Source organism: Drosophila mojavensis, unplaced genomic scaffold (genome assembly GCF_018153725.1).
Source record: "Drosophila mojavensis isolate 15081-1352.22 unplaced genomic scaffold, ASM1815372v1 contig_277, whole genome shotgun sequence".
Classification (NCBI taxonomy): Eukaryota; Metazoa; Arthropoda; class Insecta; order Diptera; family Drosophilidae; genus Drosophila; species Drosophila mojavensis.
The window spans coordinates 5,001,918-5,029,901 of NW_025318822.1; the positions used below are offsets into that span (position 1 = coordinate 5,001,918).

Below are 27,984 nucleotides of genomic sequence, written 5' to 3' on the forward strand. Positions count from 1 at the left end.
TAGATTGACTGTTTCACAGCTATCATAAAAATGTAATCGCTTATAACATACATGTGGGTATATCATCGGCGCCAACTTTAAAAGTGAAAAATATGTAAATTTCGATGAGTTTTTGGTATGATTTATTAAAAAAATATTTCTCTTTCCATGAATAACATTCCATATACTAACCATAATTATTTAACATTCAACTAGATTTCAGGCGAATTCATTTGCAAAAATATATATATGCTAATTTTCATTATATAGTAGTTAATTTAAGAAATTACTTAACAAAATTAAAACACTACTAAAGTAATTAAATATATTTAAAAAATTAGCTTCATTCTCTATGCTGCACTTGATAATACGTAATGGTATTGAAGTAATTTAATTTGAATTTAATGTGTAGAATTATTATTGTTGTAGTTAATTAATAAAGAATTAAATGTAAATACTTAATATATGTCTTTTCAAGTTATTCTCTCCAGGTGTTTGCAACACAATCACTTCAATGTGGAACAGCCCTAGGTTACTCAAAATGATATATAAATATAATTATATTTATATATTAACATCAATTTGGTTGATATAAGTTTATAGGAAACAATGCTTCTACTACATCGATAAGTAACTATATTGTTGGATTTGAGACATATATAACATTACATTCATTTAGGATAAGTTATCTGGTTATTTTTAATACTGAGCTGCTTTCGGCATGTTCCACTTTTCATTAACTAACTAAGGTATTTATATTATATATGGCTATGCTCATGCTATTATATTTAGATCCATATTCAGGGTCTCTTCGGTTTCAAACAGTAAAAGTTACATTACTCGATTTATCGAAAATATTTAAATTGCAAATTATACACACATACGTATGTATACTAGAAATATGCATAGAACTTAAAGTAATTCAATCTATGAGTTTACCAGAGCATCTTTTCTTTTAATTGAAATGTTAGCTTTAAGCTTAAAAGATTCACTACTTAAAAAGTTATCTTTGACATCTAAGATAGTTATTATTGTTACATCGATTTCTTCTCATTTTTTGAGCATTATTTTTAGTTCGTTTTGTAAATTGTGCTCGATTTTTCGGTATAGTATAGGGCGAATAGCGCTTGAACTTTGCTTATAAATGTCAAAAAGTTGCATTTTTACGCGAATTATAAAGTTTTGATTCTAGATGAATCTAGATAGTAATATTTATACATATATACACATATACTTATATATATATATATAGCACAAAAGATTTGTTTATAGAGTATATCAAATTTTTAGACCGTTCAATTGTATAATTCACAGCAAGTCCAAAGTCGTAAATCCATTCCAAATATCTATTCCAGCTTTACTCTTGCACAATTCCAGCAGTTGTCTTGGTTCCCCTAACCGTCAATCAGCACATACAGTTGTATATTCAATCACATTGGTTGGACATCCTCGTGCATTTTTGTCGTCCAAATGCCGGGCATCAGCTGTGGTGGTAAATTCGACTGCGGTGTGGTCAATTTCCTAAACGTATTTGTAGAATAGATGGTATTGCTGGTATTGGAACTGGGCTCATAGCCTTTGTTGTCCAATCCATCGATGACAGTGAACTGTGCGGCCATGTTCTGGGCACCCTGGGACACTGGTGATGCAGGACGCGAGATGGGATGCGTGCGTGGACCACTGATCAAAGACATGCAGACGCCACCAATGACCGCTAGTGCCGTGTATGCAGTCTGTGGTATTAGCTGGCCAATCACAACGGTGGAGCCAATGAACGGAGCACCTAGTAGCCAAAATCGGGCCCAGCATATTGTCGAAAAGGCAGCTATCTTGCGTTTCTCTGGGCTCACTAGCTCCACGGTGCTGGTGGTCAGAATGGAAAGCGAAGTAGATATGGCCATCTTGGACACCATAGCCGTGCACATGAGCATAGCAACGTTGGCATCTAGAGAAACGACGCCTGGCTTGGGCACTAGCCAACAGCACCACGCAAAACAACCGGCCACAATATTGAAGATTCCGGCCCAAAGCCATTTGCGTGTGGTGTTCATGATCAAATAGAGTCCAATGAATGTGCCAATCATCTCACTAAAGCCTGCCACAAAGGTGTTGATGAACAGATGGTCTCGACTGAACGACCGTATGTTCAGCAGGCAGCCGTAATAGACGCTGATGTATAGCGACCATGCCAGATGTACGCAGATCATGTGCCGCACTGCCTTCTCACCTTTCCAAATGGACCACCAGCCCGCTGGAGGCGGCGCATCCATGGCCGTTTGTGCCTGTAGCTCTAGCTGCTGGTCAATGTCGTGGGGCAAACTAAGGCGTGTGCCATTCATCTCGGCACACTCAAGCAAAATCTTTTTGGCATCCTGCACGCGACCGCGTTCTATCATCCAGCGTGGGGAATCGGGGATCCATCTGCAAATTGATTCAATAAAATTAGTAAGTTTCTTTTCTTTTGGTTTGTATGAATACAATTGTTTTCATCTCTAGAATATTCTTACAGCGTTGCCACCTAGGCATAATATACAATTTATTCTGCAGCAAGGCAAAAATTCGAGTTCGAATTCGAATTAGAGTTTGAAATAAAGGTTTGATATAAATGTACGCTTTGTGGTTTATTAATACTTACTGCCAAAGGTAAATGAGTATTACTGTGGGCCAAGAAATGGCCATATAAAGATGCGACCAGCTAGACCAAAAGCTGGCCAATCCTGGTAACATCATAACTCCAATAGACCAGAATTGTTCAAACAGCGTGGACACATACGTGCGATATTTTCCACCAGTAATGTCCGCCACTGGAAAACACACATTGTGTAGCGTGTTATCGATAGTTGTACTAGTGCTTTTGGATATGAACTTACTTATCATGCCGCCGGCGGTGTACATCTGAGCGCAGCAGACAGCGGAGAGACATCGGAAAAAGACATGAAGCTCATAGGAAGACACATGACCAGTTAGATTTCCACAAAATATTTGTGTTATCATGCCGAAGAGCATTACACTGCGTGGACTAAAGCTGCAGTTCGCGAGCAACAGACATAGTGGGAGGGAAAGAGAAAGAGGAAGATATTAGTTGGAATATCAATTCGGTAGCTTCCAATTGGACCTACTATTTTAAAAGATGATTGGCCAATATTCCGCCCGTGAGCACCCCGAACAAGTGGAAGAACTGCGTTACGGACACGAGTATATCGCGGGAGCAGACGAGATCGTATTGAGTGACAACCGAGTGGTAAGTGCTTTTATGCTGAAACTCCGTGCAGGGTATTACAGAGGCGTTGCGATGTAGTGGCTTCTCCCAAATGACTGGCTCCTTGGAGCGGTCCTCATAGTTATAGTAGTGATGAGCGTGCTGCTGGGCATCCTCGTACACATTACAAAAATCAATGGTAAACTCCTGATCTTCCTTCTCCTCCTTTTGGGGATGCGACACCTTGATCCATTCCGTCTGATTCTGGACGCCGATCTCAGGCGGCGGCTTGCAAAAGAATTCACCGTGGCGGGGTGCAGGCGCCGTGAAAATGATGCAAGCCATAAACCAGGAGGAGGGTATTTTGCACAGAAAGATTAAGAGTACTGTGCGCAGTTGCCACTTGCCCCAATGGCCGGTGATTTGGCCCACTGCATCCACTTTGCTTTGCATTTTGGTATTTGGCTTCGGTTGCTTGCCCTCGAGACGTTCGAACGTGTCTTGCGGATAGAGCTCGAATTCCTGTGTGGGTTTATGATTTGGTGTTTGTCCGCCGAGCGGCGTGTAGAATACTTCCTCGTTGTTGTTGTTGTTGTTGTTGTTATTGTTGTTGGGCTCACAATTTTCAAAGGTAAGCGTGGATGTGAGTGAAGGTGACGGCGTGGGGGAAGGATTGGGCGAGGAATAGTTGGTCAGCGAGTTGACACTTAGACACCTCTTGGACGCATTCGTAATCGGTGATTCACTGACAACTGCGTTATACTGGCCACGGGATGGCGTTGCTGATATGTGCGGTTTAGTTACGTATATAGGTGTGTTACTCGGGGTCTTGAATGGCGTCGACTCGTCCTCCTTCAATGGTAGTAAGGGTGTCTCTGCCTGCAAATAAGCAATGAGTCGACGAAAATAAGGATTATTAATAAGTCATCTCAGTCATCAGTCAGTGCTACTATAAAAGGAATATTAATAGTTTACGTTAATGGCATTTTAGTCCACTAGGCAAGTTTTTCGTTAAAGTGATATCGATGGCATTGTTTATGTAATTAATACTTATGTAATTATTATGCAGACGGTGTGTTAACACTGCCTCTCTGGTAAGGTAAATGTCAGACCACTTTCATTAGGGTTTACTTCTTGGTTGCTATGCAATTTGCGCCTAATCCAATTAGAAGTCCAATTAGAGACCCAAAATTCACAGTTATCTTAAATGAGGCAAAACGCTCTGAGCATTTTGCGTAACCACAAAATATAGCTCAAGTAAATCTAACATTAAACTTAACAGTGAGAACAAATATTTCAACAATTTTCCATATACGCTCACACACACTAATGCACACGCACAATGACCCAATCGCCATTATAGATATTTTCGCTTGATTATCTCAAGTATTGGCCATCCTCGACACAAGTGCATTCACTGCGCCTCCTGCTTGACAGCATTCCATTCGCCGCAGCATCTGATGGGCTCTAAGCTAACCACCATCAGCGCTCGTATCGGGAATCAGTTGCATAGCGACTTGGCTCTTAACAAATAATGAATACAAATTGCCTTAGCGCCGGCGTCCGGGTCTGGACATCCGCTTCATAGGTCCTAGCTCTATTTATAGCGCTATTGAGATAATTTAAAACGCAAACCCAGACAGAGCCAACTACACATCTAATCGGGACATACGCCCACACCCACCCACACACACACACGCTCACACTCGTATTATCATTGCAATTGCAATTCAGTTCAGGCGCATATTATAAGGTCCAAAGTTGCGCACCCCAACGTAGGGGCTACCGGCTACCGACTGCCAACTGCTGACTGCCGGCAACCGGCAGCCGGCATGTCCTTGGCCGGCTCTGAATCAGGTCAATTTTGTGGGTCGCAGAATGCTGTACACTGCATGCGCTATGCTGGTATACTATGTACGGCATATAGCGTATAGAGTAGTACGGGCTATACGCTACGCTAAACTGTCTACCGTAGACAATACTATATACTGTATACTATATATAGTGCCGCACTACGCACACGCCCTGTGTCACATTCATTATTTTACAGCCGTTTTGTGCGCTTTGCCATTCCTGTGCTGTTGCTTGCCGACTTTGAGACAGGTCTGCCAGTTAAATACCTAATTACCTGTTTGCACTCAGCATTTATTCTTTAGCCAGCAAAAGTTGCTACAAGAGGCCCATAAATAATTAACTTGTGAAACAGCAAGGACGATATTTTCTAATTTGATATCGTGAAAAAAAATATATATAGACTAAATAAAAAATATCTTCTCAGATTATTTTAGATATTTATATATATTAAATTTTAATACAAATATTAATTAAATATATATATATATCAATATATTTTTTCTTTGATTACATTTTTGGAATATTAATTCAAATATATATTTATCTAGTTTGAAATTTTGTTTTCAATTATATCATGATTTTTTTAGTATTAGGGCATCAAAATGTCTCATCTCACTTTTCATTTTATTAGCACAATTATTAACACAATTTGCAGGGTAAATTTAGTCGCCATTAGTTCTCACTCCTATTCGCATAACGCTTTTAATCATATTGCCATCTTTTGACCAACTTCTTCAATAAGAATCTTGTCGGCTAAGTTGAAAGTAGAAAACTTTTGGAGCTGGTAAAGTTTTCGCCACTTATTTTCGTTTTTGTCCAGAAAGGACAACAACAAGCACAAGTGCCTGTCCTTTAAGTACCCAAGTGTCATCGTATACTTGTACATAGATATGTACTTATTTTGTATATATGTATATGTATGTATACAGACATATATATATATATATAGTAATATAGTTGGTTGGCAAATTCCTACAAGTGGGAGCTGCGCTCCTCCACTTTCTACTCCCGTCAACCAATTATAGTGCTGTGCTGCTGTAGGTTTCCTAAACTGTTTGTAACAAACAGATGACTAAGATATATTTATATATAAGTTATATGCTTGACCAAGGTCGAATCGATCATAGTCTGTTCTGCATGTTTATAGAGATAGCGAGTTTGTTTAGGTTTTGCTCCATATCGTTTTCAGCTTTTTACATTTTCATGAACTTCAAGCTGCGCCTATTTAGTACGAGTACAGTAAGAGATTCAAGGTCATTGGGTTCAGAGTATCACTTAGTCGGACATTGCTAGCCATGCTATTATTATTAGTTTCTTTTTATATTTTACTGTCTTTTTTTTTTATTTTTCTTTGTTATAATATTTTTTTTTTGGTACGTGAGTCGAAACAGTAAAATGTGTTTTCGTTTTTCATTTTCATTGTAGGCCAAGCAAGTCCTCATACAATCTATATAAATACAAATATTGTTGCATATATGTGTGTCTATCATACAAATTTTTGTATACAGTATTCAATCAAATGTAGTCATATGGTCGAATAGAATATTTGAAATGATGAACATATGTTATTATATAACACCCTTGAGCGAAAACAGTATAGCAATGTTTACATAATATGTATAATATGTCTATTAATCATACATTTTATAAGAAGGATATCTATATTATATTAAGGAAATTTTTGCAAGACTATATCTCGCTTAAAATGTTTGTAGATTAAAAACCAATTTGGGGTTCATTTTCATGATGACGATATGGAGTACATTCACATATGCATGTGTATGCGTAACACTTTTCTCGTTAGTTATTGTTAAGCTGCCGTTATGCAGAATGCATGGCAAGTGCTTTGTCATATCAATTTCATGTATAAATTAAAGAGCTACACACAAATAACAAAGATGGAAATTCGATATTGTTTGGGCTTGGTTTGGCTTGGTTTGCTGTGAGCACATTTGATATTTGAGTTGCCTATAAATATGCAAGACTTATGCCTAGCTGAGTGCTTCGATCTATTTATAGCACGAAATGTTCGACAATCAGTTAAGCAAATAAGTTGGTTCATTTAACGGGCGATTGTTCACTGCGATTGTTCGAATCGACTTATTGATATATTCGGCCTGCCATTTGTGTAAATAGTTTTGAAGGTTAATGCCAATTGACGGTACTCGTCGTCGTTGTTGTTGTTGTGGTTGAGGCAAGTCGTAAAAAACAAATAACTGCAAATAAATGAACCTTTTCTCGTAGCTGTTTTTATATGTGGTCACGTGACAGTTCAATAAACTTCTCCACCCAGTGGGATCTGTTGAACCCAACCGAAACTCATTGCATAAGCGAAAAATGAACATTGCTCATACGCCCCGTGGCGCTATTCATAATTAGCTATGGCTCCCCAACTTTTGGCCGTCAACTGATTTGATGGGCGTGTTAGGCTGCTGGGCGTGGCTGTATACATTAACACTCGCCTGCTGAAAGGTCATTAACATGCCAGCAACTGCCAGAAAAGGCGTTGCTACAAAATTGTTTTGCGCTAATTGTTTGACATCAAGAGCTGTATAAAATCATAATTGTGGCATTTTAATTGACAGATTTAATTTAAAGTTAGCCTGTTTGAGATTTTATGTTGAATTAAAATTCCATTTACTCTTCTTATTTTACGTTTTTCACAATCAAATACTGATAGCTCTGAAGGCCAATTTCTTCTGCTTGACCATTACAGATTTTCACGAGGCCTCTCTAGGCGCTTCTCATATAAAGCCTGCTCATATTATGTGAAGTGTTTACGATTTATTTGCTATATATTTAGATAAGCAGTCAATAAAAGCATTTCAGTAAATGCTCACTGGCAAAAATTCATTTCATTTTACATTCTTGACTTTTTTTTCGGTTTAAGCTGTTAATGCGAATGAAACTTTTGCTGCGTGTCTCAATTGAAGTTTTCAATTGATTCCCAGCTGAAATTTATGCCTGTCAGTGCGTATATTTCTTACGATTTTCGCATTTTAATAAGCGCAAAAACCAAATAATCCGAGCCATAAATAATTCATAAGCTGCCTGGCATCAGACTGACTAACGCAGCGGCGCATTCCTTGGCCCTCTAGTCCCTGGACGCTCTGCCAGTTGACTGATGGGACTCACACCTAAAAATCACGATTGAGTGCGCTTCACACTCGGCTCAGCTGGCTAACGTGCTATGTATATATACATTTATATATATATACATTCTATAATAGCATGTACATACTATAATAGCATATATAAAAGCATGTATATACATATTTTGTTTACTTAGTGGAATAATAATAACATTGGTTGCCCAACTATTGGGGCGTGTTCCTTTTGAAGTTTCAGTCATAAACACTCGAACACTAGACAGACTTACAGGAAATTGATTTTCTTCTTTTTTTTGGTCTCTGGGGCCCTATTAAATAGCATCTAATTTTATTAAGTACACGCCACATTGGCCATCGGATGGCAAAGCACATGTGCGATTTGACTGTTTGTTACGACCGATAGCTCAATTCAATAGTCGGCTCAAATCAAGAGCTTCCTTGTTTGCACTAAAGAGGATGCGGCACAAACAGTAGTAGTTCTTGGAAATCCGGGAGCCATCTGGCTCGTATTGTGAAATGCAAGTTCAAGTTCATGTATTCATGTATTAGATGCGCAATGTAATAAGCTTATATAAATATTAATTGTAATGAATAGTAAAGAGATTAAAAGGGCAGCATCAGAAGCTCCCTTAGAGATTGTTTACCCTCAATTTAGATCAATTTTGCTTACGCATTCGCATTGCATGCTAAATACTTGTATACATATTACCTAAAGGTTGCCTCACCCATACAAAAAAAAAAAAAAAAAAAAAAAAAAAAAAAAAAGACAACTTATTAAAGTTGTGTAGGAGTCACTGCTAACAAATACAACAAATTGCATTTAAACAAAGTTTTTAGCGCAGTTGAGAAAATTAATTAGCGCAGCGAATTTCCACGAGTTCGTCGTTTGTTATTTTACTAGCAATTAATTCAAAAAGTTTGTATTTTAACACTTTACTATATATTTATATATACACTGCATATACAATATATGCATAAGTATATGTTCGCTTTCACAGCTAATTAATAACTTGCAACTCAGAGGGCGCAGCAGCGCATTCAGGAAGAAAACGAGTTTGTTGTTTCGTTTAGCCAGGTAACGGTAGTCGACTGCTCTCTTGTCCGAGCTTATTTCTAAGCCATTATATAATGATAAATTTATTGTCGAAAGCATGTGTCCTGGGTTGTTGCTGCGCAAGTTTGCTCTCAAGACGACAGAGTGTAAGTGTGTGTGTGTGTGTATGCTCACCTGCTACAGTGTGTTGCTTTCAGCCGCCATCAACTATTATACATGCTGTTGACAACAATGGGCGCCAAAGTTAATTGGAGCAAAGCTGTAGCAGCTGAATGCCAAATGCAAAGAAATGGGCGTAACAAAACAAGCAGGCCTTCACTTCCAACATCTCAGCTGCTCGCTCTCTCCTGCCCACCTGCCCACCTGCCCACCCGTCCACGTGGCCACCTGCTCACCTGTCACTGTCATGTCATGTGAAAGCAGCAAGCTGTTGACATATTGAAACCAAAGCAACCTGATGAGCTTATAGTTCCCTTAGCCAATCAAGCTGTGCGTGCAGAAGCCATGCTCTGAGCGGATAATGTCTCTCATCTTCAAGGCAAACATTGGATTAATAGAGAGCTCTTGCAGCTTTGCAGACGAGGCTGGGCGTTTGGGAATTAGTCGATCAAAAGTCAATAGCAATTGTTTTCAGGTTGCCTGAATTTTGCTTATAACATAAATATAAACAGTTTGCAGCTCAATCAGTCAAAGAGCAATATCAATCAATCAATCAAGCATATCCTAAGAGTATTTAATATGCTAATACAGTAAACATTCTAAACATTCTGTTGATCAATCAATCATCGATTCACATGGGATAGCAACTGTTGACTGGTTTATCATTAATAATCAGTCCCAAAGACAAAGACTTTTTGATCAATCAGTTATTCTAAGCATTCTGTTGTGCAATCAATCAATCAATCGTCAATTCACATAGCATAAATGTCAACTGTTGACCGTCTATAACTTTAATCATTAATATTCGGTGCCAAAGGCAAATAGTTTTCATTTCATTTAATATATCAGTCAATCAAGGCTCAATCTGCACATTGTCTGTACCGTGTATGAGCCAAGCAATATCTTCAATGAAATGAAAGCGTAATAGCTCCAAGTTCAATTACAATTAGTGTTATGCCTTGTTCATCAATCAGGCAGTCAATTAGTCAGTCAGTCAACCATGAGCTGCCCATTCATTCACATTCCCATTCTCAGCTTCAGTGTATTTGGTAAACAGTCACAAGTCGAACTATTATTATTAATTAATGTGTATGCCATGATGCAAGCCATGGACGAGCCGCAATTTAACTATTTAGCCCACAGACACGAACATAATGCCGGCTAGACATCAAGCCAGACGCTGGTCAAATTTAATATTTCTATCGTACCCTTTTGTCAGGCCATTGAGTAAATAGCATGAATGCACTGGCCAAAGAAAGTGAATGGGCTATCGGTAAGAAACAGGCTAAGAAGCAGGAGCAGGAGCAGGGGCAGGGGCAGAGGCAACTTCTGTTTTATTGATAAATGTGAATTTATGGTAGATGGGTTTCTGTGTGTATATACATTTATGTATGTGTGTATGCTTTGTGGCACGTGCTGTGGCACATGTATGCAAATACGCCTTCAGTGTGGCAACGACCGAAACTTTGGCAGCTAGCAAAAGCCGTCAAAACAATTTGGCACAGCACAGCATATACATAATATATGGTAAATTGTTATTAATATATGTATATGTGTATGTGTATGTGCATGTGTGTGTATTTATTTATGCGTGTGGGTGCGTGCGTGAGTCTGTATATAACGATCATTGCGATGGCATGTGCATAGTCTGCGTGAGTGTACGTGTAGAAGGCAAAGTCTGGTATATGCTTACTTCATAAATTGGTCTTCGCTGCGTCGCTCTGTGCGCTTCTCATATGTGCAGCTATTCAACTTTAAGACGTAGCTTAATAGAATGTTTAACAAAATTTAACTTTCACTTTATTGAATTGAATTTTTCTAATGAATCGCTTATCTTGCGTCACATCGTTGCGCGTCTTACTCTTGAGATTGAAGTTTCTGTCAGTAGATACTATTAATATATAGTCTAAAACAAATTCTACCATTGCGATTCTACGCACTTCGTATTTATTTAGAGTCCAAATGATTTGTACAAGTGTTTTCAATTTTATTTTTGGCATGATTTCAAGAGCTGAACTTCACGCCAAATACAAACTTGGCCAACTTCAAGGTTATTATGAAAACATCATTATTCCGATTATTAGTACAAAGCGCATGAAAGTGCGTCGTCAAATTCAATCTGAAAGCAATTTTTATGCGGCATCTGGAATGCCAAAGAGAAGCCATATTCAAAAGGAAACAAACGGAACTGCTATATATGGGACTGCTCGACTTGAAGATATCCTGAACCATGCAAAGTTAAATATATAAATATATTTCTTCAGATCTAAAAGTATTCAAACGTATTATCGATTATTATTTAGTGGGATGGGTAATCAGAAAATAAAGCGTATGGTATACACATAAACTTTATGGTTTGATCTCAGCTTCGAAAAACTATTATACCCTGATTTCCCATTTGGCATGGGTATAAACCGTAACACAGGAAAGGCGCAACATTTCGGGCTCATTGCCGGCTCTGTGTTCGCAATAAATATTGACCAAAAGAGGACCAAATTGGGAGGCTGTTCGGTCTGGTGTTGAGAGGCTTCGATTGGGTTTTCGGCAAACTCATTTATGTACACAGACAGCAAATGCGTTTAAATTGTCTTTTTTGTATCAATTTAATATTTCCTACTGCTTCAGCTGAAAGTGAACGCAGCTGGAATTTATAGAAAATGTGAGAGTAAATATAATTTACTTGAATAAAATAACTATGCATTTTCTGCTTCTGTATGGAAAAACACCTTTAATCTGTTGATAGGGAATAATTGATGAATGCAGAGAGAATGTGAAATAAAAAAAATAAAAAATTTAATTGACTTTCGCAGAATTGTACACACATCCATACATATATATATATTTATATATAAAAGATTTCCTTTCCTTTACCGAAAATAATCGATCAATTCTAAAGGCCGATTAAAATGTTTATCCCGTTTTGCTGTTAAATTCCAAATATTTTGCCCCGAAATAGTTTAAGCACACGCTCACACATGTTGCCAAATAAAGAGGAAGATAAACAAAAATAAGAGGAAAGTGAGAATATGTTGTATTCCCCTTGGTGGAATTTTTCCAGCTTCGAAGCATTTGCCTCAGCCAAACGGCTCACTCTGCCAGCCTTCACGAAATTGGGTAGGGTTTTCTCTGGCGCAAAGCCTCAGATTTTGATTATTTTGTTATTGTTGATTAGCGGCGCTTTGAGCAGGAAATCAGCAATTGGGAAAATGTGAAGAAGAAATGAAGGAAAATGAGTAAATGGCAAAATTTACAAGTCAAATGTGAATGTTTTTCACTCCGTCTGCTTGGTAAACAACAGCATTTTGGCTACCTTATGCCGAGCCCTGAATGATTCATTTGACCTTGATATTGACATTTCGTTTTATATAACGTTATTTTTTTTTTTATCATTTATTGATGGCGAATATCGTATGCGCCACAAAGTAATCAACATTTCCATTAAGCTGATGACCAAATACCTAATTAATAACAAGTCGGACCAGGGTATATGGACCACTGTAATCTGTTATGACCTTTAGATGGGCAAATGGAAGCTGTAACAGCTGCTGCTTTTCAATGGCAAGGTTTGTCTCCCTTTCAGAAGTACAACTAACCCGCTTAAGGCACACACACATACGCACACAACACATATGACACTCACACTCATGCATATTTTGTTATATATTATGCAACTGATTTCTGTGATGGTTGGCCAACAGATGGTGCAGATCGTTGCGTGAGCCAACTCTTTTGATAAGCCATCGCATTTTACAAAAATCTGGCCGCACGCAGCTTTTATGCCATTTAATACACCTCATTTGCATGTCATCTGCCCATCAATTGAAAGATTTCCCTGTGGCACATGCCGCAGAATTATTGAAAGTCGACGGAAAAGAAGAAAATGAAGGAAAAGAGAGAGAAATAACATGTTGGCTTAAAAAAAAATAAAAAACATAAAAAGAATACAAAATGTTTTTCCATTTTTTGGCCTGAAACCTTCGGCTTGTGAGGCAAACATCTTGCCACGGAGCTATGCCCAGCATATGTTTCCGTAAGCTTTTGGGCTCAAAAAAAAAAACAAAAAAAATGGAAAAAACTTAAAAAATTAAATAAAACAATTTCAGCACGCATTGCTTCAAGTGCCGAGCCTTAAATGCCATGTTTGAACCGACACCAAAAAAATACGTCCTGCATTCTAAAGCAAATTGATTTTGTCTGCGGCCAATTATTAAAATTCAATTAGAATTTTGTTTACGCCACTTTAAAATTTGATTTTTTTCTATTGAATTTTACAAAAAGGCACTTGCTGTCTTGTAAAGTGCATTAGCATAATTAATTTGTGGCTGGACGAACGGACAAAAAGTGTAGAAAATAAGTATAGTATATAACATTTTGTCCTTAGTTTTTATAGCTCTCTCGTATGGCTGTGCAATGATGCAGAGGGACAGACGCTGAAAAGTATGCAATATAACTTTTTATGGTATATTTCAACGAACTGCGCCGAGCTTCACATGCATGTGTCACTCATAATATGCCCTCATGTCTGTCCGGCATTGTTCTGTCCGTGTCGTGAGCAGCTGCCATTTAATGCTCCTACTACCACTGAGCACAAATTGCTATTTATTGCGGGCTGCGAGCTCGCAGCACTTCCTCATACGAACGAGCATCGCTTAAGTGGCAGCTTATTTCCTGTCATTAGTTATTTGTACAAGTGTCTTGTCTGGTGCATGAAATTCAGCCAGCTGCTTGTTTTATTTGCATTTATGAGCACATTTATTTTCCCTAAGCAACAGGCAGCGATTTCATATACATATTAGTAAATGAGCTCTTGTATTTGCTATTAGAGCTACAAATCGGGATAAGCCACCTCACGTCTTCCATTCATAATTTCAATTCCATTTGCAATCGCGATACAAAGTAAACAATTTGAAGCACAGGGCGTCAGTGTTGGTAAACAATAAAAATTACAGGCCAACAGCCAACAATAATGCTAGTTTATTGATAATGCACTCGACACATTGTGGAGTAACATCGCTGTTAACATGCATTCAAAATCGATAGTAAATTGGTGTGGGCAACGTTAGTACGCCCAGAGAGGAATATGCAATCGATAAATAAGTCAAAGCTAATTTATCGTGAGCCCAACTTCTATAAAAGCATCAAATTAATTTGTTTTTTTTTTTTTTTTTTTTTTTTGTTCCCTATGAAGCTGTCAATTTTCCACTTGATTAGCTGCGTCAATTTGCTACTGATACACTAAATCAAAGCATAATTTATGCATTGCCTTTTATAATACATACAAATTGGTTTCAGTTTCTTTTGTCAGGCCTAATTTAGCTGGGCCCAGGCTCAGTGATTAAAGTTTCAAGTGCGTGGCTCAAGCAGTCGGAAAATGTTGCTGATTAAAGCGAAGGAAAAGAGGAAGCAAAAATGCGTAGCTTGTTATTAAATTTTGGGAAAAGCTGAGTGGAAGCACATATACAAAACAAGGCACACTCGTTGAAAGTCGCTCTACTTAACCCTTAAGTTGAACTTCAAAGTGTTTTAGGGCCTACGCCTGATTAAAGCTGAAATTCTCGGAATGCCTGTATAAAGAGGCCCAGTATCCATATTTATTGCAACCACTAAACAAATAATTAAAGTTCCCTTGATCTCAGTGGTCTTGAGTTCAATGCACCGCCTGGGCTCAACTGTGAAAGTGGCTTGAAAAGTAATTAAAAGTGTTTCTCCTTAAACACCTCTGCATTAGACTTTGCGATAATTATTAAACAATCTTTAAATCTAAGCTCTACCATTTTTAGTTACAACTTTTGCATAACTTTTTGCGATTTTGCTTTGACCTAACCCAAAAGGCGGGTGCGCAAACATTTCCAGGTTGACGTCCCTGTCACTTCGGAGTTTTTTTTCCATCTCTTTTCGTTTTGGGTGCGGGAACAATAAAAGTTTTGTTTGTATCATAAAAGCGTCCCTTTTTGCTTAGATTTGTTGCCTCTATCTTTATGGCAAGGACAGTGAGAATGAAATACACACGTACATATATATGTATGTGTGAGTGCGAGTTTGCGTGTGCGTCCCTTTTATGGCATACTTTCGCATAACATTTTTGGGACAGCCTCAGTGCGTAAAAGTGTACCGAATGCGCAATTAGCATAACAAATGCTCAGAAAACAAAAATTTCCACCCAAATCCCATATGCAACACTTTCTCCTGTCTTCCTCTTATTGTTATTCCTCTTCTGGCTACATACGTACATACATGTGTAGCTGTGCCCATTCCAATTTAATTTCATAATTTCGAAATGCTTAGATATATGTAAGTGGGCTCATCTTGTTGGCGGACAATCAGGCTGCTTGCTTTCTTTATTCTTTATAGGGAGGGATATATGCACATCAAGTTAATGTATAGACAGATTAACAAATGCTTGGCCATAAAAACATCTTTACAAATTGTTTCCTTTATGAAAATTTTGCAGAGGCTCTGCTATTTTATGAGCTTAGACGGTAGGCGTGTAAACCTCTTATGAAACATGAAAGCGAATGCGTGCTTAAATGAAAGCAGCTTTTAAGTATTAAAGCCAATTTGAATTTAAAACAAAATTTCACACATGTCCGACTAGGAGATACCTGGAAAATTTATCCTTCAAGCTTTATTTCAAATTTTCAAAACAGAGTACTACTATTAATATCTTTAAAGGACGAAGGCAAGGGGAATACTTATTCATATGTTACTTGTGCTGGGAGATCCTACGTGTTAAATTACAAGTTTACTCCACTTGTCAGCCTCAACTTAAATTTCTGTGCACATCTGTTTCAATGTGCCAAGAATATTCAATTTGATGAATTCACAAACTATGTTCATGACATGCCTGATATATGTATGTACAAGTATATACATGTATTTATATAAGTATATTTCCTTATATTTTGTATATTTAAATATATGAAACTTGAAGTCGTGTGCCAATATAATTTGCATATGGCTCGAGCTCTTCCTCTGGTACTCGTTTTGCATGCTCCCTCTTAAAGTGGAAAACAGTTGAACAGTTGAAGAATACAATTTGCATATCCCTGAGAAGTAGTTTTTTAAATTAATTTAATGTGGCTTATAGCGTGTGCTGCTATGCCCATGAAAGTTAGAGCTTCACGCACATTTCTAATGAGTTGGCCAACAAACGGACCGTGACTTGTCGCCCACCCCTAGCTGAAGCGGCCACTCCCATAGGTAGATACCTGGCCCAAGTAGAATTACCTGTGCGATTTTATCAGCTGTTGGCGCGGCACGTGTTTTTCCCCAGTTGCCTCCGAAAGCAAGAGCTATGCAAATATTTTGCATGCGACCTACGTCACAATACTTAATTAGAGAGCTAATCTTGAAGCGAAGTAAAGTCGCAATTAACTGTACACTGTAGTTGTTGGAAAACCGGGTGTATCTAGAGCTACTAAAATGTGCGAAAGGCAAATTAATAAATTCTTATTAATCAAAATTGTTCTGCTCATAATCGATAATAATGCCCGAAATGAATTAATATCAATCAATAAACCAAGTTATCAGAGTCAAGCCAGATCTAATTTGGCACTCAGAAGAGGAGTATTTCATTTTTTTAGCCAACCTTTCAATGCCATCTTAAATTTAAAAAATTATAAAGCATATATACATAATTTATATTGAGTTTTAGAGTATTCCCCAGTCTTGTAGAGCCCAGGCTTTTCATTTTTCGCTGATGTCATCTAAAGTTAAATAATTTTAATTAAGAACTCAAAGCAGCTGCGTTGTCCCGTGAAATGCTGTGGGGAGCGGTGGTATTTCGTATTGGCAGGAGCTCAAACAAAAGAATATATATATGAGAAAACAACAATTTATTTCTTTAGATGTCAGCAATAGATATCCTTGCCCAAAATAACAGCAAAGAACGTCGCAGCACACACGCGTGTTATTTCTTTATGAGAGTGTAAAGCAGACACAATTTGAATTTATTGCCGGGGTCAGCTTTATAAACATTGCCCAAAAAATGTCACAGTTGTGCGATTTTTCACGGCGCAACGAGTCTCATTAAAGTTAATTTATCCGGGCAGGTTTTCCGTAAGGCAGTAAGGCACGGCAATCCGCATATGTCGTGCATATAATTTCATGAATTATTTAACACGATTTGATGGACTGTGAACTGTCATGCAGGCATAAAACGCAACCAAATTAGTTTTAGCTAATTGACTAGCAGATACCCTGAAATAATAGATAATTTATAAGATATATATTCCTTGATTCCATTAACCAATTCCCAATATGGATATTGTAAAAGCTGACTTGCTGGCCCACTCTTTTAAGCTCTAAGTGAATGTAATATTATTTATATAAAAAAGTAAATCTGCTATTTAAATTTATATGATTATAAGTATATATTTTTACGCCGACGATTTTAAATACATTATTTTAAATACATTTATCAAATGCATAAACAACTCCTTATCAGCTTTTCTAAACGGCTTAGCTCATAAAACCACATTCATAAAGCTTATCCCCTAAAACATGCATGAGCATGCACTCCCAAGCTTAAAGCTAGCTTCGACCTGTGGCGGGGGCGTCAGAGCTTCATAATCTAATCTTTGGCTGTGTGAGCAGCGCACGTCAACTTTGCTCCAACCACAAAAATTGTCTTGTTGGCTGTCTTCTAATTATGATTCTATGCATACATATATGTATGTATATACCCAGAGAGACAGAGAGGGTTGATATAAACGTAATATTTAGTTAAAGCCAAATACCGTGCTTTCATCTTCATCATCGTCTTCGTCGTCATCTTCATCGTCCTCATCGTCCCCGCTACCATCCCCATCCCCATCGTCATCAGCATCGGTAGCTGCATTTTTTTTCTCATCGCTGCGAGTAGTTGACGCTGTCGAATTTTCGCTGCTGCCGATGCCACTGGATGCGCCGTTGCCTATGCCGCCGCCATTGGAGTTGTTGCTGTTGCTGTTGCTGTTGCTATTGCTGTTGCTGTTGCAGTTGCTGTTGCAGTTGGCGGTAGTCATGTTGTCAAGCAGGCCTTGACCATGACCATTGGCAGCTTGGTTTCTGTTGCTGCCGCTGCCAGCGCTCTTCAAGTTTGTGGGCATTGTGAAAGGCGGCCGGCAATCGGAAGCGCGCCTTTTACCTCGTTAAATTGTGAATTATAAGCGGCATTGCCACCAAACGGCGGCACTTTGATTTTGGCAACACTGACACTCAAGCACACACGCACAACCCTAACACACGCCCACTCACACACACGCACACACACAAAATGTGGTCACAGCTGCGCCTTGATGCTATAAAAAGTTTACGTTCTTTCGAGTTGACTGTTGATTTCTCCGTTTTGCATAACAAGTGCTCGTGGCTCTTGGCGGAGTTATTTTAAAGCAATTTATTGCAATTTGATTGTTTTTTGAAACGATTCACTCAATTCAAATTGAACATAATGTCTCTGCTGCTGCACAGCGCTGCGTATGCGCAATATTTCAATTTATTAGGTTATCGCCGCATGAACGAACTTTTGGGGTTTTAATTTTTTTTCTTTTTTAAGTGAATAATAGCAACAGATTTATTTTTTAGTTTTAATTAAAGTATTTAAACAAGTTGTTGTTGCAATATTTTCATGATGATTTTCCCATTTTGAAACCGGTTCGAAGTGCTTTGAATTTTCTTTATTTTATTTTGATTTCTCTGAATTTAGGCCAGTTCTTTTTGGAGTGATGGCGCCTAAGTTTAGGTGGTAATAAAAAGTCTTTGGACATTTTGCCGTCCGTTCGCCAAAATCGTCGATTCGTACTGCAGCTCGGCCTACGCGCAACTGAACTAACGAAATGCGGCTAAAAGCTCAACGCGACGCAGTACGCTTCGGCTTCGGCTTTCCCTTGCAGTTTTCCCGAGCCCTTGGCGCGTTTGCGAAAGCTTTTCCCCACCCTCAGACAGGCACTGCTTGACTTTCTTAGCTCCATTCATGACCAAGGTTTCAATTTCACCCCGAAGCTCTGCCAGCTGCTTTTCACTTTCCGTGCTGTCCTGCCGCCCACCCAAAATGGAAGTTTAAAGCTTTTGAAGTTGCCTGAAGATAAAAATTCAAGGTCTCCTCCCTTACTGGCATTGTACAGTTTCTGTTCACTTGCGATTGCCATATATAAATGGCAACTTTTGAAAACTAACTGTTGACAAATTATTTACATTGATTCGATTAAATGCAAATTGCGTTTCGTGCTGCCCAACAATTTCTATCTATTATGAGCACGAAATAAAAATATAAAAACCTCAAGCACCGTTCCGCTGGGAATAAAACGATTTGCCAAACAGTTTGCAAATAGCCCAGCCTAAAGCCAAACGAACGGATCCTAGTTTACGTACGTGTCACTGCGTGCCTTGCATGGACTCAAATACGATCTCGAATAGGCAGAGAAACTATACCTCCCACTACTATATGCTGTACCCCGTACCGGGTACCCCGTACCATGTACGCAAAACTTATGCTATATAGAAGCATAAAGTAAAGTATTCAAACTCAGCTCATTTGATTAGTTGGGGAATGTTTATTCAATGAAGTTCCAGCAGTGCAATTACGGCCGATTTACTAAGTGGGCAATTCGTGACTTTTATCAACATATCTACTGAGCTGGAGCTCGAAGTGTAACCCAGGCTAAAGTAGTAACAAGCTAAAGGAAAATTATTTGAATTTAAGGTATAATTAAAATACTAATGATGATGTATCATATACATTTTTGTAAATAACCAAAAGTTGTTCATAAATGAAGTATGTGTACACCCATATAAAATTCATTTTATATTTCATTTCTTTTTTAGGTTTTAATAAACTGGGCTTTCAGTTATCAAGCGAGCGTCAAGCTCAATTCACATGAATTTTTAGGCGAACTTTATGAGCATACTATACATACGAATATTTTTCTTTCTGTCTTTTCCTTTTCATGGAAATAAATAAATAAACGATACATACTCGTTCGTATACTCGTGTATTTATTAAAAACCTTCAAGTCGAAGTGTATTTTCCTCGAATTTTAATTTTTAATTTTAATATTTCATTTTCAATGCTCAACAAACTCAATCAAATTTTTGTTCGTACCATAAATCATTATTAATGTTGTATTAACTTATCTAATTTTTGTATTTATTTTTGCTAAGCAAATAGCGTCTTTTCATGTACTTCCAATTTATATTTGGAATCCAACTTTTCTTTATTTATTTTTATTTATTTATTTTTAATTTACTTCCTTATCAAATTTATTGCTCCAAGCTAAAACAAATCAACAACAACAACAACAAACAAAATGTTTCCTTGTTGCTCTTGACTTTTTTGGGTGAGCATATAAAAACAAGTTGCCTATGCCACGTGCTGCACGCAAATTAGATTACACATTACGTATACGCCACGTGATCCGCAATTTCTTTGCGCCAATTGTAAACATCTATTGTTTTTTCAGCATATGCAAAAGGAAGAAACGTATGAAACATTTTCTTTACACCAATTTCCTAAGTTTAAATCTTGCCACGTGTTGCTCCATGCAAGTAGCTTATCGCCAATTAGAGAGAAAATTACCAGCGTGTCACTTGTTCCATGCTAGTTATTATCCTTGAGCTGAGTTCACTCTGTCATTTGCCTGACATTGGCAAAGAGAACTCTACTCAAGTTAAATCCTTGAGTTTAGCTATAAACTTGTAACGTGACTTGCAGTCAAGACAAATTGCAGCAGGTAATTCACATTAATGCCTTGAGTACAAGGCTTTGGGCAAGATATTGCATGGCAAAAAGAGAATTCTGAGAATTAACTAAATCTATATGTGTTTATGAGTATATATACATATATATTTTTTCATGCATTTATGTAGTCATTTTCAAGCTGCTGCAGGACAGGTTTGCCTTGTGACTTCCCATTATATTTTCACAAAGCCACGCAACTTTCAGGCAACACTTAGATTTATTTATTAAGGCAGGCAAACGCTTGAGTCGTGGGCTGAAGCAAAAACATGAGCTATGCATATCGAAGCTCAAGCAAAATATTCGAATGTCAAAAATTACTTGTCAAACTGATAATTAATTTATTACACATATTCACTTGACTGAACTTAAATTTATCTTTACATTACTAAGAAAATTGACGGCAATTTTAGGAAATCGGTGAGCTTAGTTGCTAGACTATTTTCCCTAGAAAACTAAACTAAGACCAGACATGCTGTAGTTTCAGTTAAATAGCTTTTAATCTATAATTAAATAATTAACACTATTAGTGAGGGCAGTTAAAACAGTTAAAATCCAAATAAAAAATCAAACTTAAACTAATTCTAGAATAAACTATTTAAGTTCTAATTAGACCTTAAACACTTCAGGCTCACATTGAACTGTTGCCCGTTCGCCGTTTACAGCGCTGGGTTCAACAGCCTTTGACCTGGCATATTAACTGAATAATTAAATCCATATTGCAATAATTTTTTGTGGGCTAAAATGATTCGAGTTGAGTTCAGGTGAGTTGAGTGGAGCGGGTTCTCAGGAGCGGGCAATTAAATTGTTACCGAACGTCGCTGCGTAGCTTAATATTATCTAAAACTGAATCGAACGAATCACCTGCACTTTGAGCATCACAATCTTGATTTCGACTCTATCGCGAGGCGAACAGCTGGCGTTCGCCTCCTCCAGGGGCGGGGCCTGAGCGTCCAACTGTGAGAACTGTTTGTTGTTGGGCTCTGTGGCCGCTGCACTGACAGCATTGCTGCCATTGATGAGGCTGGCATCGGGATGTATGAAGCTCATGGTGAGCTTTTATTTTGCATTGATCAATAATAAATCACTTAGAATATTCAACAAATATTCACAATGGTTGTGTAATTTTTCTTTTCGATTTTTTTTTCAATTGACTTTTTTACGGTTTGTTTTTTTGTTGTTGCACTTTATGTAATCACAGGCATTTTGGTGTTTTTTATATCGCACACGTTGAGCTGCAGCATCGCAGCTCTGCCAAGTGAATTTATTTCAATTATTAGAAATGAATTAGATTAGCAACAGTTGTAATCACAGCACAGACGAATCGCTGCGCTCGCACTGAGGTTGAAGTAAGGGCCGAACAGCGAACAATTCTTGGCTGCTTTTTTAATTTTGTTGGATTTGCCTCTTCATCTTCTTATTTTATTTTAATTTTTTTTTTTATTTTCGTTTGTCGAGTGGCAAAGTGTTTGTGTCTCGAGTTCCGCTAGTGCCGCTCAAAAGGAAGCAAGAGCAACGGCACTTGTCTCCTATGGTATTTATAGCAGGCCCCCAATAGCAGCAGAAGCAAGCAAGATCAACGCCAACAAGCATCACAAATCTTTCTGCATGCTGCACTCGGCAACCGCTTCCGTCTGGTGGCTCAAAGTCAAGTTCAAGTTTACTTAGCCACAAGCACAGAGCGGACGACAGCGTGACCGCGTGTAGAGAGAGGCGGCAGGGAGGCAGGAGGCGGGCGATAGCCGGGAGAGAGTGTATTGGCCAATTCATGACGCTCTGTTGTAGTTGATTTAGTTTCTGCCAAAACTACTAACACACTCAACCACACGCACACAAGCACACGCACACAATTTACGTCTACACAATGCTTGCCAAAAAGACAAAAAAAAAAAAAAAAGCAAGGGCGACTCGCCGACAAATGAATACCTTTTGCACACAAATGTATAACATGTGATATATATTAATATTTACTTAAGAGCTAACAAGATTTTATATAAACAAGCTGTTACATTTTATATAGTCAGAAGTTAGAGGAGAGAGACCCATATTCCAGAAATTTTTCATGGAAAGGGACTAAAAAAATATTCAGTTTTAGTCAGATATAGGCAATATTACGTATATGTTGTATATCTAAGGCCATACATGCTCGTTTAGTTTGATAGAATTGTTTAGTTTGATAGAATTGTAGTACCCAATGCATACACTGCTTATAAAAACGCTCATACGCCCTGTCAGCCAGCAATATGTTTAATTCCCCTCTTTCTCTCTTTCATTTCGTTTCAGTTCGTTTCGTTTGCTTAAGTGTTCGTTTGTTTTGTTATTTGTTGTTGTTGTTGTTGATTTTTCCTTTTCAATGTTGCTTTCGTTCAAGTGTCAGCTTGTATATTTGTTTAGTCTTGCTCGACAAGCATTTATTTATTTTAATTCTTTGTAATGTTTCATTTGTTTATTTATTTATTTATTTATTTTTTTTATTCTAATTTTCGTTTTTTGGCTTTAACAATTATCACACGCAGCAGCAGCTGTCATCGGTAATATACACACATATACATATTTATATTATTTATTTATCTCTATGTTTATGAGCCTAACACGCTCTCCGGCACATGTGTTACGCTTCTGTTTGCCAAAAGAGTTAGCTTCATTCTAAGCGTGATTTGCCACCTGTCTCAAATTGATGAAAGTTTCAGGATGTCATAGAGACACAGACAGTTGTCGTATTATTATTATTTATAATCATTCTAATTATTGTTGCTGCAAATTTATTTAATAATCAAAGAAACCAATTTTCCTTGATTTTTTTGTTAATTAGATAGATTAGCTTAATTTATATTTTGTATGATAAATTTATGAATTTCCCTATAAACTCTGCTCTGCTCTTGCTCTGATAATTAATCTCAGCTTAAGGTATGAAGTGAACTTTTAAATGTTTGTTGATTGTTGTGCTGTAAACTATTTATTTAAAGACAGACTGTCAATATAATATGCAATTCTATTTAATCGATTATCTAACGAGTTCAACTTTCAAAATGTGACAGCTGTTGCACTGAATTTCCCACAATGCATTGTGAGCTTTAATATTCCATTTGCTCATTAACATTGAATTCTGCATTAGCAAGATTAAATATATATGCATACATAATATTTATGTATGATTTTTTTTTTTTTTCATCTTTTTTGCGATTGCATAATTTGCATGTTAAGTGGAAAGGTAAACACAACAATAACCATGCACTATAAAAAATGTAAATATATCTAAGCCGTTTTCCCATTAATCCCAACGAATCAAATTATAATCGTGTGTAATTCATATATATAAAGTAGCTGAGCTTAATTCTATGCTGCTGCAATTAGTCACTAATTAAAACCTACTGAGCCAACTGCAATCAAATGCCAAAGCCGGTGGCATTTTGTACTAACTTGTTGAAGTACAGGTAAAAAGTTCATGCACGTGACGTAGGTGTATTGGGTAGAGCACCATCTATTAGTCATATATATATAGGTGATTATATAGGGTTCGATCGTGGATGCATTTGAGTATTTATGGGGGAAGCCTGTCACGTGCCTGCCCACTACTAAGTACTTAGTACTAAACGCGGCATTATTTGTTTAAGCTTAGCCTAATGCATCGATTTTCTGAGTAATTCCTTAAAATTTCTTGCTCTACTCCAGTTAGTGACCCCTAAAATAGGCGCCAAACCCGTTTGATATTTCACATTTCTTAATTATTTTTCACTCTGATCTCGTTAAAAACAAAAAAAAAAAACTTTTCTTTAATTCATTTTATGAATAATTCATTGGCTTTGCGCCTCATTGCGCCACGTCATGTGTAAATCGTGCAACGCTCGTGCCAATACAAATATATATACATAGATAGTTATATATATTTATTTGTATATTCCCTCGAACCCTGTGATTTCCCACACACAGAGAGCGCTCCAATAATTAACTCAAAGATTGCACAGCCAACGGTTCTAACTAGACACAGACAGATTTTGAGCTAGCTAAATAAATAATTATAATTGCAATAAATCACAACATTAATTACTTTTCAATAAACGTATTGCGGCAAACCGCGTAATATGAATATTTACGCTGTATTAAAGGCCGATTTTTACTTAATTAAGCAGGATTATAAACGCTTTGCTCTAAGCAAATAATGACAATTATCAGCGAAATTTAGGAGGCACCAAATTTTAATAGCCCTTTGATTTATAGAAATTTCTAATTATATTTACCAGCATTGCTTCAGGTTTATTTATAAAATATCATCACTAGCTTATTCTTATAGATTTTCCTAATGATTTTACGAAAGCGAGTAATAATATTCTAACATACATATATGTATGTAAATCAAGAGTTAGGCAACACATTTCAAATAACTAAGAAATGATATTTCCAATGAAATGGTTATCCTATTTGCATAATCTGTGAATTATCTTGAATTCTAAGTATTTATTCCAATTGTATTATTAGCCTTATATAATCAAGAACTTGATTGTAATCAAGCAATCAATAATTCTATCACAGTTTGTCCTAAAATCTATTCAGAACTTACCTATTTATTTTTTTGAAAATCACTGATATTCAGTCAGGATCTGTTGGCTATTCTTGGAATCATATTTCCTTGTATTCACCGAGACACTAAATGAGCACTTTATAAGGATTATTCGCTTGATTGCGCTTGTGTGAATAAAATCCTTTATGTATTTTGATTCACTTTATACGATCCTCGTCCGTTCGCAGCGAGCATAAAACGGATACTGATTGCAGTACCGTTTCGCTTGTTTTCTTCACACTTCATTCAAAGTGCCAAAACTCAAGCTCTAGTAGTTTCTACACACACACACACACACACACACACACACGTGCGCAAAATGTCGCCAACTGGCAACAGAAGAAATATATGATAACTGTATTTATATATTAAGTAAATATTTATGTTAATAAACAACGAATCAAAAGAATTGTGAATCGCGAGCTGCAAAAACAGAGCGCTTATTTGCTTTTAGAATTTAGCGCTTGTTGCGAAACGAAAACCGTTTTTGAAACTGAACTCAACGCGCGAACTGAGGTCGCGCGCCAAACGAGCGAGAAAAATGTGTGATAAGCGAAAAGAGTGCGGCGACACAGATCTAGACACAATCGGCAATCAACGATCATCGACGTCGGCTTCCGATTAGCGATGGCCGAACGGGTAACCGATGACGCAGTTACCGATAACAAACAACGACTCACGACGACATGTTAGAACGAGCTGCAGAAGAGGAAGAGCTGTCTGTAGTGCCTCAACGGGTAACGAACGTGGAAATTTTTACTTAACGCACGCCCTGCATGTTCTATTCATTTGCACATTTCAATTTTGCTTAGTTACAATTAGTTTAACTAATCCATTTTACTGATTACCCTTTAGCAACCGGTTCGTGTCACTTCGCGTATCTTCCTCTTATTCATTTATTGGACTCATTTCATTTTTGTTCTCAGTGCTGCCTTTGCTAATTGTTTTACAAAATTTTACATATTGTCTATATTTTCAGGAAAACCATGCAACTATATGCGACTATATTATAAAGTTAGGTCTTTAGCTCTTAAAAAAAAAAAGGAAAAAAAAAAAAAAAAAAAAAACTTTATACCCTGATTTCCCTAATTTCCTGTAGAGTATACAAATAATCATATGATGCATTTAATTAACATTTAATAACTAATTACAAATTAAGTTTAAACTCGTTTTTGGCCAAAAAATATAACAAATTGTGTCACGTTCATTTGGCACGAGCACCTGGCGTGCTGTATTTAGCACGTATTTCTGTTTTCAAGTCGAGTCTAATCAGATCCTTTAAAAATATATCGCTAACAGGTATCTTATTCTGCTTATCTTATTCTTTATGTGTGGATCATAAAACCTTTATGTCTCCATTAATTAATACCTTTTTTCTGATTTGTCTATTGCTTCCAGTGCAGACAAATTAATAGAAAATAGATTGATTATAATGTTTATGATTTAATTAGAGAGCGAATGAAAATATATGCGAATATGATGGAAAAATTGAGCTGTTTTAATTTATTTCATCTTATCTTATTTTTGTTAAATAGTGAGCTAATCTAATTAAAGCCCTGCTAGGTAAATATACATATATATAAAAAAAAAAATAAATGGGCAATACTACGGGATTTCGTTCTTTTCTTAACAACCTACATGTTTTTGCTAATTGGTTAAACGTTTTGCTTAGTAATTTCTCTGTTATGTAAGAGATTTCAATCAAATTTATAGTATAAGATCGACATATTTGACTGGATATTTGTCATTTTAGAACAATATGCCAACTGATTATTATAATCGATGTCTGTGGCTGTTACATAAATTTAACAAAACCTTTAAATTTCGCTCTATTTTCTCGTTATTAATTTCAAGGTATAAGAAACAGGACATCAAATCTTTTGTCTGCTTTGCCTAAATTTTGTAGAGCTGTAAGAATGAGCTATAGCTCTTGATAGGCTTTTAGATGAGTTCGATTATTTTTGAGATGTGTTTTTATAACTTAACAAATACCCACAGCGCTGTCAAACTTGTGCTAATTAATTGTGACGATTTCATTTTGCCAACAACAGACGTTAAGCGAAAACAAAGGCGACAAATGGAAATTCTGAAAATATTGGGGAGTTGGGAGGTAAGAGAAGATTTGATATCGTGCGTTTAACCTTGTTATTGAACTCGCTGTTTTTTGCTTATATGAGATTTGCTTACGCTGTTTTTTTCGCAGCTTCCAACTAAGTGAGCCCTATTAAATGCGACAACATCATCATCAACAACAACAACAACAGCAGTAGCAGCACGACAGGTGACAATATTTTACCAAAGAAAAAAAAAAGAAATAAATAAAAAACATTTTTTATGTCGCTAATTTCATTAATTTGA

General features: G+C 37.0%; 1 protein-coding gene and 1 long non-coding RNA gene across 4 annotated transcripts; one reads left to right on the forward strand and one right to left on the reverse strand.

Annotated features, from left to right (window-relative positions):
* Positions 1 to 99: 99 nt before the first annotated feature.
* Positions 100 to 22,603, reverse strand: LOC6574408 (solute carrier family 22 member 3). 2 transcript variants are annotated; one of them, XM_002000419.4, is made up of 5 exons: positions 21,933 to 22,603; positions 3,099 to 4,057; positions 2,850 to 3,004; positions 2,615 to 2,783; positions 100 to 2,400 (listed from the first exon to the last, which is right to left on the reverse strand). In XM_002000419.4, exons 1-5 carry the CDS (start codon positions 22,116 to 22,118, stop codon positions 1,410 to 1,412), a joined length of 2,460 nt encoding a protein of 819 aa, XP_002000455.2. In that variant the 5' UTR covers positions 22,119 to 22,603; the 3' UTR covers positions 100 to 1,409. The 2 variants fall into 2 exon arrangements, with proteins under 2 accessions (XP_002000455.2, XP_015022926.2); XM_015167440.3 differs by lacking the exon at positions 21,933 to 22,603 and adding an exon at positions 18,094 to 19,166.
* Positions 3,137 to 27,979, forward strand: LOC26527758. Of its 2 annotated transcripts, none has more exons than XR_001449583.3 (3): positions 3,137 to 3,220; positions 27,625 to 27,736; positions 27,830 to 27,979. It is a non-coding gene; the product is annotated as an uncharacterized LOC26527758 (long non-coding RNA). The 2 variants fall into 2 exon arrangements; XR_004363730.2 differs by having other exon boundaries at positions 3,139 to 3,220; positions 27,678 to 27,736.
* The last annotated feature ends 5 nt before the right edge of the window (positions 27,980 to 27,984 follow it).